General features: G+C 38.1%; 1 protein-coding gene across 1 annotated transcript in view; it reads right to left on the bottom strand.

Annotated features, from left to right (window-relative positions):
• C11H4orf17 (chromosome 11 C4orf17 homolog) overlaps positions 1-19,611 on the bottom strand; it is a 292,825-nt gene that overhangs the window by 10,982 nt on the left and 262,232 nt on the right. Inside the window, exons 9-12 of the mRNA XM_034671476.1 lie at positions 16,004-16,106; positions 15,425-15,647; positions 6,511-6,720; positions 4,167-4,231 (exon numbers count right to left, since the gene is read on the bottom strand). Coding sequence (XP_034527367.1) covers positions 4,167-4,231; positions 6,511-6,720; positions 15,425-15,494 — 345 coding nt within the window. The 5' untranslated portion in view covers positions 15,495-15,647; positions 16,004-16,106. The remainder of the gene's footprint in view (positions 1-4,166; positions 4,232-6,510; positions 6,721-15,424; positions 15,648-16,003; positions 16,107-19,611) is intronic.

Raw genomic sequence — 19,611 nt, forward strand, 5'->3', positions numbered from 1 at the left:
ATAGTATTTACTTTTTGTGAAGCCATCTTAAACCCTTGGTCAAACACCAAGATAATAATTTTTGAATAGTGTGTAACCTTTATTATCTTGCTCCTCCGGATAACAACCAACTTATAACACATGAGATTTTTCTGTTAAGTTAGGAAGATTTATGACAGGAAGAAGACAGTCCAGAGATTCCATGCGATGTCTGTGAAGACATCACATGCTGCTTCCTTGCTCTGCTGACTGGCAGCTGAGAGCTGGAGAATTAGAGAGGTCAGCTAAATTACTTCCCTTGACTGGGAGGTAAATATACTGTACAGTTTAAAAATAAAAAAGATTATAAGAGCTTTAAGTCCAAGAAGAATTATAGAAGACTTAGATCTGTGTGCTTATTCCAGAGAGGCTTTTAACCTTCATAAGTGAGTGATATTTAATACACGCAGAAGCCAGTAGCCAAATATGTCAATAACCGGGGACTGTGATGATTGGAATTGATGGAACAACACTGAACTATTGACATTTAACGAAAATAAAGCTGTATTGCATACTGAAGCATTCTTTTGTTAATGTTTATTATATAACAAGATTTCCTGTTTTAGGGAACAGCAAAATATATTTTTTGGTTCAACCCTCCAACTGGATGCAACGAAAAAGGCAGATTAAGATTTAAAGTAATTAAAACTGTTGAGGAGTGAATAAGGCAGGAATTAATAGCCCAAAGTAAAGGGGAAGTGAGAAGTCTCAGATGTAGGGAGTACAGTAGCCATTTTTGCCCTAAAGTCTTTCTTTTGAGAGTGAAAACTTTTCTTCTGAGAGCTTACAAGGTCCTGAAAGACAGGACTGAAAACTCAGGACCCAATTAAGGGCCAACAAAGGGCTACAGCCTGAAGATGAAAGTGACCTAGAAGTGCAATGGTCCTTAAAGAAATATAACCTGAGGTCAAAGTTTGAACTTGGTTTAAGTTAGTAGAGGCTGGTAGGGCCTCTGGGTTCCTACAGAAACAAGCACAAAGTTCTCTTTGGAAAAAAGTGCTTTTATCATGAACTTCAGATTCCTACAAATAACTTTTCATACATAATGTCCAGCCACTAAGTCATGAGGCAAAAAGAAATTATAGGGCAAATTAGAAAAAAATTTTAACTTAATGCTGATAACAAAAATTATGAAAGCAGTTAAAACAATCCTCCAAGAAGAATTTATATCTAAATATATATTTTAGAAAGATAAAAGAGTCAAGTAAAGAACAATAAAATAAAGTATGTGCATGGAAAGAGGGAAAAGATAACATAAATCAACAAAATAGAAAAGAAATATATAACAGAGAGAATCAAAAAACCCCACAAAAATTAGTTCTTTGTTACACTAATTGATAAACTACTATGGACACTGATCAGGAAAAACGAAGACATAAATTAACAAAACTGATAGGTAAAAGGGTACATCTTACAGATCCTGCATATATTTAAAAAAGAATATGAGGTTATTATGTACAACATTATCAATAAATTCGAATGTTTCAATGAAATGAATAATTTCACAAACAAAATCATTTCAAGAAGAAATAGAAAACCTGAATAGTTTGTTCTATAATGAAACATTTCAAACCAAAGAATGTTATCAGGATTGAAGACAGTAATTTTATGATAAAAGGGTCATTTCATCGAAAGGACGTAATAAACCTAAATAGTAATAATCCTAATAAGAGAGCTTCAAAATACATGATTACAAACTGATATAAGTACCATGTACTAACTGATTATGTCACTGGAGCTCTGAAAAAACTGATATAAATTAAAAGAGAAATACACTATAGTCAGGGATTTCAACACCTCTTTCTGAATAACTGATAGAAAAAGTGGAGAGCAAATCAGTAGGCTACAAAAGACCTGAATGACAGTATCAACCAACCTAACTGGTATTTATATTACATTCTACCCAACAACAGCAGAGTGAACATTCTTTTCACGGCACATGGAAAATTTATCAAAGTCGACCGTATTCTGGGCCATATAACAAGTTTCAATAAATATACAAAGTTTCAAAGTATACAAAGTATATTCTCCGACTGCAATGGAATTAAACTGGAAATCAACCACATAAAGATACCTTTAAGGTACCCAAATATTTGGAAATTAAACAACATAATTTTAAGTAACCCATGGATAAGAAATTTAAGAGTAAATTAGGGAGTATTTTGAACAGAATGAAAATGAAAGCTCAACATTGTAAAATTTGAGGCATGCAGCCAAAGCAGGGTTTATTAAAAAAGATTATAATGATATATGATCATATTAGAAAGGAAAAGTGTCTCAACTCAGTGACCTAAGCTTCCCTCTTCTATAAGGACATGAACCAAAATCAATGAAATAGAGAAAATCAGAACAAGAGATATCATCAATGAAATGAAAAGTTTATTCTTTGAGAAAATCAATGTAACTACCAAGCCTCTGGTTAGACTCATCAAGAAAAAAAGAAGACACAAATTCCCAATGTCAGGAATGAGAGGCAGAACATCTCTACAGATCATATAATCATTAAAAGGATATGTTATGAATGACTTTTTATCTTTAAATTCAACAACTTAGATGAAATGGACAAATTCTTTGAACAATAGAAACTACCAAAGCTCGTAAAGAAGAAACACATAACCTGAATGGTCTATATCTGAATGGTCTATATCTATATGAAAATAAGAAACTGATTTTGTAGTTAAAAACCCTGACTCAAAGAAAACTCCAGACCCAGATGGCTTCACTGAAGAATTCTACAAAACTTTGAAGGAAGAAATAATATCAATTCTACATAAAATCTCCCAGAATTTTAAAGAGAAGTTCCCAACTTATTCTATGAAGCCAGTGTTATGCTAGTACCAAAACCACAAAAGACCTTACAAGGAAACTGCAAACTTAAGAACATAGACACAAGAATGTTAAACAATATTTTATGAAATTAAATATATAAAAAGGTTAACACAACATGACCAACTAGGGTTTTTTCCCAGCAATGCAAGGGTAGGTTAACATTTAGAAGTTAACCAATGTAATTCACCATATTAGCAGATTGAAAATGAAAAATATGATCATTTCAAATAGATGCAGAAAAAGCATTTGGCAAAAACAAATCCCTATTTCTGATAAAAGCTTTCAGAACACTAGGAAGGAAAAGGAACTTCCTCAGCCATATGAAGGGCATCTATAAAAAACCTGATGTCACAATCGATGAAAGTATAAGTTTTCCTCTATAATTAGGTGCGAGGTGAGGGTGTCTGCTCTCATCACTTCTATTCTACATTGTACTAGTGGTTAGTCTTCACAATAAGGCACAATAGAGAGGTAAACATCATGTGGACTTGAAACTATGAAAGAAAAATTTTAAATTTGGGTTTCATAAAAGTTATAAATTTTGGTTCTTCAAAAGCCATTGTTATAAAAAACAAAAGGTAAGCCTCAGACTGGAAGAAAATATTTCAAAATGTATATGTGACAAAATAATTTTTATCTAGAATATATAAAGAACACTTAAAACTTCATAATAAAAAGACCAGCAACCAATTTACAAAGTGGGCAAATACACATCTCTCATAAGAAAACATAAGGATGGCAGGTAAGAACATGACAAGATGTCAACCTCACTAGTCATCAGGGAAATGGAATATTAGCCATCAAAAAGAATGAAATCTTGCCATTTGCAATGACGGGGCTGGAATGAGAGGGTATTATGCTAAGTGAAATAAGTCAGTCAGAGAAAGAGAAATACCGTATGATTTCACTCATATGTGGAATTTAAGAAACCAGACAGATGAACATAGGGGAAGGGAAGGAAAAATAAAATAAGATGAAAACAGAGAAGGAGGCAAACCACAAGAGACTCCAGGCTCTAGGAAATAAACTGAGGGTTGCTGGAGGGCTGGGGGTGGGGGGATGGGGTAACTGGGTGATGGGCTTTAAGGAGGGTGATATAATGAGCACTGGGTGTTATATGCAACTGATGAGTCACTGAAATTTACCCCAGAAACTAATAATACAGTATGTTAACTAAATCGAATTTAAATTAAAAGTAATTTTTTAAGCTGTAAAGAATATCGTGAAATGTTACCTTTTCAGAAAGGTGTGTGAAGAAAAGGAGAGGAAATGACAGAAGTTGAACTAAATAAGGTAACTGTAAATAGTTGTTTCTTTACCTTTTTAATTGCTAAGGGATTCTCACTGGAAGTTTTGAAGCACTCCTTGATTTTTCTACAGGGCTCTGAAATGATATTGCAGGAAAATATATTTAGATCGAACTGAAAAACTTTCTACCACATGACATACATGTCAGTTGCTGAAATAAAAGAGAGTGTATCTGGATTTCAAATAAGGTCAACTCAGGGATCTGTTTATAAATATTGGAAACCTTGCAGGTAAAGTTATACTACAATAACATAATAAAAGTGTATTTATATTTACAAAACTAGTTCTATGCCCAGGAAGATGATATAAAGAAAGACGGGAAGAGTTTTCTTGATCTGGGTAAACTAGTTTTTAAAAGTACGTATTTCAGTATAAGACATGTTTTTCTGTTTCCTGTCCATATAACTGACACTTTCCCTGATTAAAGAGATTTCATGTGTGCTGTTTGCCCTGTGGCCAGAAGGAGATGTGTGCTGAGTTATAATTACATTTTTTACTTTATTTCTTATTTCATCAGTCTCTCAACCCTACACATTCCATAGATTCATCTAATAAAATCACTCTAAAACCATTTAAATATTTGCTTAATCTCCTTCTGCATTAATTTAAAGATATATTCTCTATAAGCAATGCTATCTTTTTTACTGAAGCCCCAGTTAACACAATTTCTTATAAGATGAAAAGATTTTGTGCATTTCCCAATAGTAACTGAATTCATTAGTTCTAGCTGAAGAAAGAAAAATATTGGGAAGTTAACTCTCTCCAGAAGAGAGTGGGAAGGAAGTAGAAAGAACAGAGTTATGGGCAGTAAGCGAGTCTGTTAAGTTAGTGTTCACTTGTGGGAAACAGAAACCACCCTATTTTAAGCTAAACTGTAAATGAGACAGGGAATTAGGTGTTTGCAATCTCAGCGGAAGGGCTGGAGCAGTGAACCCACAAATCGCTTTAAGAGCGGCACCTTGCACCTGGCCCATCCACGGGGGCACCGTCTTTATCACAATCAGGACGAAGGGGAGTCAGGATGCCACTCACACCTCAGTTGCTGTCACAACATCTGTGAGACTAAAGATGAGGCACTGGGTCACTGCTGAGATCTGAAAGCCGCAATATCTGCTGACTTTGCCCTCTGACACCCATAAATCCAGAATCTGAACACTGGGATATTGTAGCAGGAAAAGCCCATGTCTCCCGTCATGCTTGAGAGCCGACAGCAACCAAAAAGATCACCTGAGCCCCACATCTGAAATATAAATCTTAGCAGATGGCAACACTTAACTCCCAACTGTTAAGTTTCTGGGGTTTATGGTATAAGAAGGAACACCAGAGAGAAGGTGGAGTATGTGGGTTTTGATTCTTTATTGCTAGTGGGTAAGGAAGAGGAACTCTTGAAAGGATGAAAGGAGTTAACAAGTGTGAAGACCTTAGAATGGAATCACATGGTCCCTCTTACTGTTACCCTTTGAAAGATAGTATATTTTACCACATTCTACCAAAATAATTTTCATGTGCCCTGAAACTTCCAGTAATAAGAGAAAGAGAACTAGATACAATTTCCACCATCCAGAATGCCTTCTATTTTACCTGGAGCTTTAGATTATGCCATACTATGCTTTTTAAAATGTATCGGTGTAATAAATCAAATAATGATTTGATATATGTATAAATTGCAAAGTGATGGTCACAGTTAAGTGTAGTTAACTATCCCCTCACAAAATTACCAATTTTTTTCTTGTGATGAAAAATTTTAAATCTACTCTTGTATCTTCCAAACATACAATATTGTTAACTATATGTTCTGTTGATTAATCCCTTTTTGTTTCAATTCAGTAATCATTAATTAATTGATTACTAAAGATCAAACACTGTGCAGGGACCTGGGGAGACACCAAGAATACCAGAAACACAGAAGGCAATGACACTGGGCCCCAGCTTCAGGAGCTGACTGTCTCACGGGGCGGGATGGAAGCGTGCAATTCCATCCCTACTGCATTTCCCTGACTCACTTTTTGTCGCAGTGGTTTCCCCGTCAATGTTGGCTAAACATTCATTTTTAGTACCTCTTAGATACTTTTGTCGGGATTAGAGACTAGAACCACACCAAACATGTTTTGGACATAATAAAGACAATAATAATATTTATTAACATTATTGAACTACTGAAATGAGATTAAATGAGGGAAAATTTTTTATAATGAATAACTTATTTCATAGTAAGAAAATTTCATGACTATTTAAAAATCACTGCAGCTATATTGGCAATCATATAGACTACCCTCCCTGGCCTCCCCACTCCCGCCACCCCCGATAGTTTGCAGGAGGCCTCAGGAAAGATTTCATTAGTTGCAAGGGACTCACCAGAATGAGGCCGTGGGGGCACCTTGACCTGGTTTAGGGCTGGCGAGGCTCCTCTGACTGGGCTCTGAGGGGCTGCAGCGCTGGGTGGGTAACCGCATTTGGCAAACGGTATCTCATCCTTCTCTAAGTGGTTGAGTGGGCCAACACCCCACAATGCCCCCAGTGAGTTCTCATCATCATTCACAGTACAGATGGGAATATTATTCAAACCTAAGTGAGTCACGATAAACAGACCAGAAACCACATTAGGTTTTTGGTAGATTTTGTTTGAACGATCAGCCACTTCCCAACCAGATATTGCTAAGTGTACACAAGATGTCAGACTACACATTGTTAGAACAGGTTCTAGGCCAATATTCTTTGAAGGTCAGCGTAGCAAATTATGTTTGTAATACATGCTTCCTGAAAATGTTCTGCCTTCTCGTCAGCCTCGAGAACCAGGCTCACATCTTTGATGTTGGTGTGAGAGTCAAGGCCAACAGATCTGCCTCCATCCCAGACAGACCTCGCATTTCCCAAGTCTTACGATGACAAAGGAATTCTCTTAGCCCTCTTCATGAACGCCACATTCAGGTGTTTGAAAGCATCCAGAATGTCTCAGTACAACAGGGCCTCTGAAGAGACATACACTGGCCCAGCTTTTGTCCTGGCAGAGGGTATGAACAGCTGCAGGAGCTTGGAATGGGAAATAGGATGAGGTAGATTGGGGGGGAGGGAAGGAAGGAAAACGCGGTACAAAGGAACCTCCTTCCTCATGTCCAAGCTTTCTAGGCTCCTTCACTCTCCCGTAACAGTAATTTGCCTTTGGCTTACATATTGAATTATACACAGATCCTCTTTTCGGATCAATGCCAACTCATGACATATTGACAGCTTAGGAAATGAAAGTGTACAGGTCTTTGTTCTATGTTCAACAGTGAATTACGAGACATAGGAACACGTGGCTGCTTTGTTTCCAAGAAAGGTGCGCAGGAAGCTTCTGGATAGTTTTTCATACTTGCTCACTTTTCTCAATTTCCTTCTAGGACTATCAGTCCACCGCCTTCTTATCTGCTCAGATGACATCAAAAAGGTCTTCGTTGAGAACTCTGAAAGGTACCCCATCACACTCTGTCCTTTCATGCTCTTCTGTTCTCCTACAGCACTTGTCACCTATCATACCTGTTTGCACACTGCTCTGCTGAGCCGCCCTAGAGTGTAAGCTTCATGAAAGCATGTATTTTGTCTGTTTTGCTTGCTGCTCTGTTCCCAGTGTCTAGAATAGTGCCTGGCACAAGCTGATGCTCTATGATTATTTATCAAGTGAATTAATAACACAACCAAATATAAAGCTTTTATTTAGTCTGATACTTAGAACTTTACCGATAGTAACTGCTTCTAAATAGAAATGAGAATAAAATTTTTGAAGATAACATCACATCTTATCATCCTATCTTAAACACCTGAGGTAGTGATTGACCCAGGTGGGTAGTGAAAAATTGCCTACCAAGTGAAATAAAATATTAACATGGAGACGAATCAATGGAGAAATCCCTATTTTCTCTGCTATCTCCTTTAATTAAAAAATGGTTAATAAGCAATATGAGAGAATTCAGATTCTATCTATCCAAGAGTTAGGAAAGAACTACATAAAAATGTAAAAAGTGCAATGTCATTCAAGTGGCTTCAGAGTCAAATGCGACAATATTAAATGATTTAAAGGTAGTCGGGGAAACGTGAAACCCAGCCCAGCAGTGAAGGAGATTAGGACAGTATCAGTGGGAATTTCATTAACTTCCTTGAATATACAGGGGAATTAGGTAATGGAGTCTTGAGCTCAGGAAGGACCAGCTCCCCGTACCGGGCATCAAATTTCTGTTCCAGTCATGATTCTGAAGGACTCACCTTTCAGAGACTGCCAGGGGAAGATTCAAATTTCACATTCCTGCCTAATTTTCTGATTGACATCCAACCCCAGTTTAAGGAGAAAATAACTCTAATTTTGTTTTTGTCCAAGGTAACTGTTTCCTTAGTTAATGGTGGGCTTTAACATTGGGAAGGTTTCAAATAAAAGACAGAAATGATAAAATACAAAAACTACATAGTATTCTTATTCATGGGTTAAGTTTAGTAAAAACCATTGTATATGTGTTTTTAAAATGCATGTAATATTTAAGCAGAAAAGCATGAGAATATCATTAAGTTGGTAAACAGTAAAGAAATGTTTTAAATAATGTATTTGTCTGTATTTATGTTTAATTTATTAAATTTACAGGAGTTATTTATAGCTTGGTAAGAATTCATGTGATAAGGATGTGAAATTTTTAAAAGAAAGCAAATCTACTTAATGAGTAACTGACATTTAAACTTTTAAAGGTTTTTTTTTACTAAGTTTGTAAATGGGACTAAATACTAATCGAAGACCCCCTTGAAGTTATTTTTAAAATTTTCTAGATTTATAAGTAAAATAATAAAATTTATAAGTTAAATTTTAAATGTTAAAACAAAAAGGTTTACAATTTTAAAGTTTACTTTAAAAATAACAAGTAACTGCAATAATCTTTATTGTGCTCAAAACTTTCCATCAAGGATGCCGAATACTTACTATCAGGGTAGCTAGTGCTATAAAAGTATTAGTATTCCTTTCACACCCTCTGTCCAGGCCAACTATGACCCAGTCTCTGCAGAGGAGAGTGGGGGTGTGGGCTGTGTTTCTTCCCCTTGCTCTTCCACTCTTCCTTCCCCCTCACTGCTTTCAGCTCCTCTGGAGTTGGGGTGGAGGATGAAGGAATAGTGAAGGGGACACAAAGTCTTACTTGCTTAATGGTTTTAATTTAGTGTTGAGGCATCTGTGAAAACAGATCTGTGGGGCAGAGAAGAAATACTGTTTCTTTTCCTCACGAGGTATTTTGTGGGTTCTTTGAAGACCCCTGGCTGAGGAAATCTCTGACACTGTTCACTGTCATGGGTAATGTATCTACCAGATAATTGCTCACATCTCTTCTTTCCCACCTTCACCCCATGTGAAATGTCACCAGCCTCTTTTGGCTGGAGTTGTCCTATTATCTTGTCTCTTGGGCTGAGTCCTTGCAAGACAGTTCTCAACCAGCTTCCCCCTGAGTGTCCACTCGAGCCCACAGGAAACAAGATCCTTTGCCTGGTCTTTGCAAAAGCAACTTAATCCCAGTCTGTGCCGCTGACACAGCCAGCTTCAGCCAGCTCCAGCCAGCTCTTGTCTTGAGATTTTAGAAGAGAATCAGACACCATTCTCTGTGTCCTCCATAACATTGAAGATACAGAACAAGTTCACCCCAAGAATAGTCTCCCCATAACCCACTGCAGAAACAGTGTAGGGCAGACCAGGAACAGCACAGGCAAGGAGCCAGCTAGCCAGTGAGCTCTGTCTCCTCTCTAGACATTCTCCGTACACGGTTCCCTGGCAAGCCCTGCAGGTCCAGGTGAAGGCGGCTACCACTGCTCCTCATGGAGGGGAAGGGGAGTACACAGCACCCCAGTGACTCTTTTCAAAGAAATCCTCACTCTCTTTCCTTTCTATGAACTGTTCTCTAAAGCAAAAGAGCCTGGAGATAGGCCACCATCATAGGGCCAGGTTTTGAATTATCTTTTAGCAAGTCACGTGTAGATGATCTCAAAATCTGGCTTTAGCAAAAGTTCCAAAAAGCCTCATTTAATTCCATGACTAGATATAATGCTTTTTGCCATGAAGTAGTGATACTCAAATTTCTTTGGCTACTGTGCCCTTTGTTCAAACACATTTTACTCCATCTTTATCTCTTACCCAGATCTCTAGGACTCTTCAGATACAGTTAAAAACTTCTGCCAAGCAAATGTAATATTTTAATATAATCATGTCTATAAATTCAAACCTTCCCTATACTACGTAATAGAAGAGGCTGTAGGGATCACTAGTTTGTAAATTAAATGGAAAATTTTCATCCTTTACATGCACTATTCCTTCTTTCTTTAAAATCATTTCTCTCCATTTTCAGAGACAACTTTTTCCATCCTAGCACCTCTGCTATTTCTTTTTGGTCTCTTTCTCTGGATTTTCTGTGTCTGCACATCCCTGTGTTTTTCAGAGTTCTGTTGGGATTTCTTTCTTGGGCAACAACATTGCTGTTTTCACCTGTATGCTCCTGCTTTTCAAATCTACTTTACAGTCCCATCCAAGCCTTAGGCTCCAAGTCTCTACTTGGTCATTTACTCCAGAAGGTTCCATTGCCACATCAAGTACAACATGTTTGTCTGAAATGAAGCTTTTAATCTTACCTCCTATGTATGTTCTTCCTCCTACATGCTCCAGACTGAGAGTTGGTCCACTATCCACTCTGTCAACCTGATAGTAATTCTAGACTTTTTATTCCATCCTTAACTCTAGTAAATGCCTAAGTCCTGCTAATTGTTTCTTTTTAATGTTTATCATGTATCTCCTAATCAAAACCTCTGTCAAACGCATTCTTGACACTCCTCCAGTGGTCTCCCTGTCTGTGTATTACATCTGAACTTTCATCATACTTCTATCATTGCACATAACACAATGTATTATAATCATTTCCTTGTATTCTTATCTCTTCCAAGTACACTGTGAGCAGAAACTGGCTTGTGTTGTGTTGTTAGCAAAGTAAATATATGTATCACAAATAGAGACTTTAAATTGACATTTCCTAGACTGAATAAACTTACTGATGATTTGATTTTTAAGGATTTATCTATGAAAATAAGATTAGATCTCACAGACTAGAACATTTGAATGTTGGTAAAATGGACTGTAAGAATTATCGTTGGGGTAAAACTAGAGAAATTAGTTGTGGTGTCCTTGTACTGAGTATGGGTTCAAAGCACAAAACTGTTAACAGTCAAAATAAAGCAGCTTGCTGCTCTTCTCTTCCTCATACAATTCCAGTTACTAGGCTTTCTAAAATTAGCATGAATATCCTTGAAAGATTTCCAAAGAAAATGTTCTATTCAATTGAACATATATTTATATGTGGACGTATATTACTATACGCAAGGCTTTGCGGTAGACATTGCAGGGAATTTGAAAACAGTCCCTTGCCTGCCAACAGTTTTATATTGTATTACAGATATAAGATAATTCAAGGCAGAATGTGAATTAACATATACAGGAGTTATTTATCATTTACTTTGAAGTATTTGAAAGTCAGAAAAAATATTATATTCAATTTGGTAGTATTTGCCTTCATAGGAGAAAAAAGTTCTAATTAAATGCAATGCACACGCACTCCAACGTTCACAGCAGCGATTTACACAATAGTCAGACTGTGGAAGGAGCCGAGGTGCCTTCAACAGATGACTGGATAAAGAAATGCACATGCACCCCAACGTTCCCAGCAGCAATGTCCACAATAGTCAGACTGTGGAAGGAGCTGAGATGCCCTTCAACAGATGAATGGATAAAGAAGATGTGGTTCATATACACAATGGAATATTGCTCAGCCATCAGAAAAGATGAATACCCACCATTTGCATCGACATGGATGGAACTGGAGGGGAGTATGCTAACTGAAATAAGTCAAGCGGAGAAACAATTATCATATGGTTTCATTCATATGTGGAATATAAGGAATAGCAGGAAGGATCACAGGGGAAGGGAGGGAAGACTGAATGGGAAGAAATCAGAGAGGGACACAAACCATGAGAGACTCAACTGAGACAATAAACTGAGGGTTGCTGGAGGGGAGGTGGGTGGGGGAATGGAGTAACTGGGTGATGGACTTTAAGGAGTTCATGTGATGTGCTGAGCACTGGATGTTATACGTAACTAATGAATCATTGAACATTACATCAAAAGCTAATGATGTATTATATGTTGGCTAATTGAATTTATACATACATACATACATACATACATAAAACAATGTTTTCTCATACGGATTTTGAAAAACCCTGCCATCAGATTTTGCCAAGACAATAGATTCCAAACCATCGATGACTTCTTAATTGTAATATCTGTTTGTTTTCTCTTGGCCCTCATTTTCCTGACCTTCTTTAGGAATTTGTCTCTGATGGTCAGTTACCCAGCCATTCTCACTGAATCTTGCTTTACCTCATAACGCTCTGATGGCTTTCTCTGTGCTGCGCATTTGGGCTTTTCTCTTGCTCTCCCCCAAAGTTCAGGTGTCGCTTCTCCGCTCCACTCTCTGCCCTGGCCCATCCGTGATCCGTCTCACGGGGATGACCGAGTCAGCCTTTTAACTGATCTCCCGAGCTCTACCGAGGGCCCTGGTCCTCTTTCACTTTCAGCTAGAATGATTTTTTAAGGAATGAAATCACTTGCTCAAGGACACACAACTAGAAATCTGAGGTAGAGTGTGAGCTCTATTTCACACTTATCAGAGGCTTGTACATTTTATCTGGATGTGATGCAAGCTTCCTTCTCTCCTTCCACAAGGATTATCTCCCACGCCACGGGCACTCTAGGAAGCGGAAATAAGTGGTGAGCAAATCAGACACATCTGCTTTCAAGGAGCTCACAAATTCATAGAAGATGTTTGATAATAATCAAATAAAATATTTCACCATAAGCTGCAATAATTGCTGTAGCAGATGCGGGGATGCCTCTACCCAAACCGTGCCTTCAGGACCAGCACAGTCATCCGTCCACCCGGCACATGTGTCGGCTACTGAAGGCTCACGCTGAGTCCCTCTCTGGGAATTGCTCTCAGCTCAAGACAGCTCTCATGCACAATGAGAACTTGACCAGAGAGTGGCTGATGGGGGTCACAAAGGCCTGACCTCCTTGCTTTAAGCTGAGACCCCTCTACAGAGCTGTGCATGGCTCCTTATGGGACTGACTGGGGCCCCTTTTGTCTGCATCGCAGTTCAACCTCTGTCCACTCCTGCTTCCCTGGCCTCTTACACATGTTGTTCCTAAAAGCAGTCCCCAGTAAACGTCCTTCACACAAATCTCCATCCTGGAGTCTTATTTCCAGAGAACCTGACCAAAGACAATTGCTCTGATAGAGTACTATGAGAATATACTATAAGGAAATTTAATTTAGATTGAGGATGCGGAGCCTAGAATATCTCTTTTAAGGTACATTTAAACCAAAATCTGAAAAATTAGAAACAGCAAATAATGAGGGAGTTTTATGGCAAGAGGAAATACTATGAGTGAAAATCCAGAGGTGGGAAAGGTCTTATATGTTCAAGGTACTTAGGCAAGTCCAGTGTGGCATATATATAATGAAGACGGGGGAAGTGGGCGGGTGTTGACAGGAGATGAGTCATAAGACGCAGAGGCCACATCATAGGGAACATTTAGTCTATGTCAAGATAGACATTATCTTAAGTGCATGGGAAGTCTCTGAAAGGTTTTGTTTTTGTTTTAAAGATTTTGTTTATTTATTTGACAGAGAGAGAGAGGCAGCCAGCGAGAGAGGGAACACAAGCAGGGGGAGTGGGAGAGGAAGAAGCAGGCTCCCAGTGGAGCAGGGAGCCCGATGTGGGGCTCGATCCCATAACGCCGGGACCATGCCCGGAGCCGAAGGCAGACGCTTAACGGCTGAGCCACCCAGGCGCCCCTCTGAAACATTTTGAGTAGGACATTTAAACAGTTAAATTTGATTTTAATATGATCTTTCTTATTCTATGGAGAGTGGATTGGATGAGGGCAGGAGTGGAAATTGAGCAGTTAGGAGGCTACAAATTGCAAAAGCAGTAATCAGATCAAGAGATAATAACGGCCTAGAATGGAACCGTTACCGTGGCCGTGGAGAGAAGTGGCTTAATTTACAAAATATTTAGAAGAAAAAGTGACAAGATCAAGGGAAGTATTGCAAGAGGAAAGGAAGGAGAGGAAGGAGTTCAAGAATGGCCCAAATTGTATAGTACCATTTACTAGTTAAGATAGACTAGTCGGAGAAACACACTTTTGAAGGAAGATCCAGAGTTCAGTTTCAAAGAGCAAAATTCAAGGTGCCCAAGAAGCATCAGTGCCTCACATAAAGGTCAAGCAGGCGGCTGACTGTGGAGGCCTCAATCTTGGAAGAGAAGTCTGAGTCTATGACACACATTTGAAAGTATTTGGCCTATAGACGGTATTTGAAACTTGTGAATGAGTAAATGGGAATAGGGTCACAGTATAGATTAAAGAGAGAAAATGGCCAAGGACTGGACTATGAGGGACTCCATCATTTACTACAGAATCAGAAAGAAAAAAATATAGGGGAAGGAGAAGTCAGAGACAGGAGGGAAATTAGTAGTATATGGTACTAAAGAAACTAAATTTTAAAATGAGAAAGAAAGAANGGAGAAGTCAGAGACAGGAGGGAAATTAGTAGTATATGGTACTAAAGAAACTAAATTTTAAAATGAGAAAGAGAGAAAGAGAAAGAGAGAAAGAAAGAAAGAAAGAAAGAAAGAAAGAAAGAAAGAAAGAAAAAAGAAAGAAAGAAAAAGAAAAAGATGGGGAAGGCATGAGGGAAAGATGGAGGGAAGGAGAGATGGAGGGAGGGAGGGAGAGACAAAGGGAGGAAGGAAGGGGAGAAAGAGAAAGAAAGAGGAGAGAAAGTGAGAGAAAGGGGTAAGGGCTGGAGGATAATATAAATGCTTCTCCAGGGCTAATATAGCATGTAAATGCCAGCATGTCCAAGCGATTTGTTAAAATATTGAATACTTCTATACCAATTGGTCAATCATTGCTATGAGCTGTTTGGCACCTCTCCAGGTCCCTTTCCTAACAGTCAAGAAATCCCAGGGTTAATGCCTGGCACAGAGGATGCCTACCGGCTCTGTTCTATCTCCAAGGTTGGCATCTTGTCTCAACAGTCAACGTCTGTGCCTCACCATTAGTTAAATATTTTGAATAGCATCCCTGTGCTTTCCCACAAGAATAATCAAGGAGCCCAGATGCAGGGAGAGAGAGACATTCTAGGACCTGGAGTCACCTTACCTTTGATGTGGCAGACCCTTCTGGGATGAGGGGTGTGCCGGACTAGAAAACAGCCTCCATTTCTAGCCATGATATGACTGCCTTTGCTCTCAAACGGAAGAGCAGACGTCGGGGATTTGAGGCTCGTGTCCTAGGGTACTGGTTTGGCCCTCTTCACTGGTGCCGCAAAGGTCTTGGGGTTCTACCTCGTTAACCTCACTTCACTTCCAGAGGTGCTTAGACCCTGAAACCATAGAATGACAATCATTTTGATGAGGGGGTTCTTGACATTTCTGTACACATTAAACATTTCTTCTCTGTTTGCCCAGAATTGTTCCTCCTGTCAAAACAATGTGAGGCTATTTTACTTTAGACCAAATTTTTGTAAACATTGAAATGAATACAGACATGGGTGGAACAGAAGAATTTTCCCTGGAAAATTCAAAACCTTAAAATATGTTCTATGTTTAATTACATTTAAGGTCACTTTGTTAGCTTACCAACATAAAGATACATAACATGTTTATCAATTTCGATACAGTAAATGAAAATGAGAACTGTAAAATATAATACCCACAAATGTGTGTTACATTACTGCACCTTTCATATTACGATGTAATATGTATAAAGGGAATCTTTCATATTATGCTTTAAGACAACCAGCTTCTTAAATTTGTATCATCTTCTGAGAAGATAGTAAAACCTAAGGAGAAAACAAATCTGATTAAAAAAAGATTAATATTGCATCTACAAATGATAAATTAGAGAACCTTTGGCATGTTGTTATTTGCGATTTTCAGTAATATTTACTGATTTTCTCTCAATCACTCAGTAATCATTTATTAGACACCTATAGTGTCATAGGCCTAAGGAAGCAAAGATAATGGTAGGGCTCTTTGGGAATTTACAATTATGTCAGAAAAAAATTCTGGATTAGAAGCATAGGAAAGAGTTAAATAAACTTTCTCTCTTTTTTAAGATTTTATTTATTTCTTTGTCAGAGAGAGAGAGAGCACAGGCAGGAGGAGCAGCAGGCAGGAGGAGCAGCAGGCAGAGGGAGCAGCTGCATAGGAAAGAGTTAAATAAACTTTCTCTCTTTTTTAAGATTTTATTTATTTCTTTGTCAGAGAGAGAGAGAGCACAGGCAGGAGGAGCAGCAGGCAGGAGGAGCAGCAGGCAGAGGGAGCAGCTGAGCAAGGAGCCCCATGCAGGACTCAATCCCATGACCCTGGGATCATGACCTGAGCCAAGAGCAGACGCTTAACCAACTGAGCCACCCAGGCATCCCTAAATAAACTTTATTACAGATGGCATACTATTGGGGAGCCTGGGTGGCTCAGTCAGTTAAGCATCTGCCTTGAGCTCAGGTCATGATCCCAGGGTCCTGGGATGGAGCCCTGCGTCCAGCCCCATGTGGGGCTCCCTGCTCAGTGGGGGGCCTGCTTCTCCCTCTCCCTCTGCCTTTCCCCCTGCTTGTGCTCTTTTTCTCACTCTCTCTCTCTGTCAAATAAATAAATAAAATCTTTAAAAAAAAAAAAGAAGATGACATACTATCTTAAAATTTAAAGAAGAATTTTTTTTCTGGTGTTTGTTTATATTTCCTATCTTACATGGAAATTCATCATAGCAATACTGGGAAATATACATTTTATTTCTAACCATAGCAGTGAGTTTTTCTGGTCAGAATAATTTCAGCATTAAAATATGTCCATGTTCTAGAAATTGATCTCAAGATTTTGTTTGGGCACACATTTTTAGTTCATTGACTACCTTTTTAGACCAAAGAATCTGTGTTCAACTTTTTCATGGTATATATTCAGAGTGTATGGTGTATAAATTACAAGCCCTGTTGCCACAAAACATCTAATATTCATAAATTCTAAACTTATTCTATGCTAAATAAAATATATTAAAATATTTTTAATTCATAAAGTACTGTTATCTAACAATAAAAGTATATTTTCTTATCGTTCCTTATAAATAATGAGGAGTTAGTTCTACCCTCTTTCTGTAACTCAAACTGCAGACTTACTCATTCTTCTTTCTGTGTGGGATCTTTCACACAATTAAGTTAGTAAATTCATTTTTATCTGTATTGGGGGAAAAGGATAGAGTCGGCAATTTGGAAAGTGGAAAGGACACTGAACTGAAATTTAAAAATGAGATGTTTGGTCCTGGCTTTGCCATTAACAAGCTAAGTGACCAAGGATAAATTCCTTTATTTCCTAGATTTTGATTTGCTCATCTGAAATCTGATGGGATTGATGGAGATGTCAGCTAGAATATTCAGCTATTCTACTATGTGTGTCTTCCGCACAACAATCATTCTCTTAGGTTAATTTGAAGGGTAGCGATATACTTTAAATTCTGGTGTTAAAGGTCAATAAACAACCAAGAATACTCTTCTTTGTCCTCTTATGAAAACTGCAGTGCCTCCAAGAAGTCTGAAATTCATCTTGCTCTTATATTTAAAAAGGTGCTATAGTGCTTACTCCGGGATTACAGAAAAATTAATTATCTGATGTTATGACTTTATTGTTTCTATTGGAAGTTTCAAAATAATGTTAAAGGGATAAAGGCAATATGTAAATATTTTATCCACATATATCATTAAAAATTTTACAAAATCCAACATACATTATGGACTACTGAAAGTCTGATTTAAACTTAAATTTTAGGGGCACCTGGGTGCCTCAGTTAGTTAAGTGGCTGCTCAGGTCATGATCTCAGGGTCCTGGGATCAAGCCCCGCATCAGGGCTCCCTATTCTGTGGGGAGTCTGCTTCTCCTTCTCCCTCTGCCCATCCCCCCACCCCCCGCGTGTTCTCCCTCTCTCTCTCTCGGATAAATAAATAAAATCCTTTAAAAAATAAACTTAAATTTTCAGAAATGAGGTAAATGAATAACTCAAGACAAAGTTGTACTTTGAATTGTTCTAACAAGTGATCTAACGATGAAAAAATAAAACTACCTCAAACCTGAAGAAAAGTGAAACTATATTTTGCCCCATGAAAGACATTGTTAAGAGAATGAAAAGGCAGCCCACAGACTGGGAGAAAATACGGTGAAACACATATCTGACAAAGGACTTCTATCCAGAATAACAAGGAACACTTAAAACTCAACATTACGAAAACAAATAGCCAAATTAATAACTGGGCAAAAAAGCTGAACGAACACCTCATCAAAGAAGATCATCAGATGGCAAAAGAGCATGTATATAAAAAGATACTCAACATCATTTGTCATTAGGGAATTACAAATTAAAACAATGACATACTGCTACACACCCATTAGAATGGCTAAAATCCAAAATACTGACAATGCCAAATGCTGACAGAAATGTGGAGCAACAGGAACCCTTATTCATTCCCAGTGGGAATGCAAAATGGTACAGCCACTTTGGAAGACAGATTGGAAGTTTCTCACAAAGCTACACACGCTCTTACCATCTGATCTAGCAATTTCACTCCTAGATGTTTCCCCAAAGGAGTTGAAATCACGTTGACACAGAAACCTACATATGAATGTTTATTCATAATTGCCAAAAAATAGAAGCAACCAAGGTGTCTTTCAATAGGTGAATGGATAAATAAACTGCAGCACATCAATACAACGGAATACTATTCAGCAGTACAAAGGAATGAGCTATCAAGTCATGAAAAACATGAAGGAACAATAAATGCATATTGCTAAGAAGCCAAAATGAAAAGGCTGCATACTGTATGATTCCAACTATATGACATTCTGGAAGAGGCAAAACCATGGAGACAATAAAGACATCAGTGGTTGCCATGAGCTCCAGAGGGGAAGTGGGGGAGTAATGAACAGGTGGAATGCAGGGGGTTTTCAGGGCCGTGACACTAGCCCATAGTATACTGCTCTAGACTGTAATTGTGGACATTATGCATTTGTAGGCAGGATATAGGGAACTCCCTGTGCTTTCTGCTCAATTTTTCTGTAAGCTTAAGAACTACTCTAAAAAATAAAGTCTATTAATTAAAAAAAAAGAAACCGCCTCAAGTCTAAAGAAAAGCAAAACTATTTTAGTTACTATAAATAATGGTGCACATCTTTCTCTTCCGCCTGTTGTTTATATTGATTTTAGCACTCTTTGACTGATAATCCACTTCTCATTTATTTTAATGGATATCATTCCAAAGTTCATGAATTGGCTTAGAATAATATCTCTCTATTAAGGTTTCTCTT

This window comes from Ailuropoda melanoleuca, chromosome 11, assembly GCF_002007445.2.
Source record: "Ailuropoda melanoleuca isolate Jingjing chromosome 11, ASM200744v2, whole genome shotgun sequence".
In the NCBI taxonomy this organism is placed as follows: domain Eukaryota; kingdom Metazoa; phylum Chordata; class Mammalia; order Carnivora; family Ursidae; genus Ailuropoda; species Ailuropoda melanoleuca.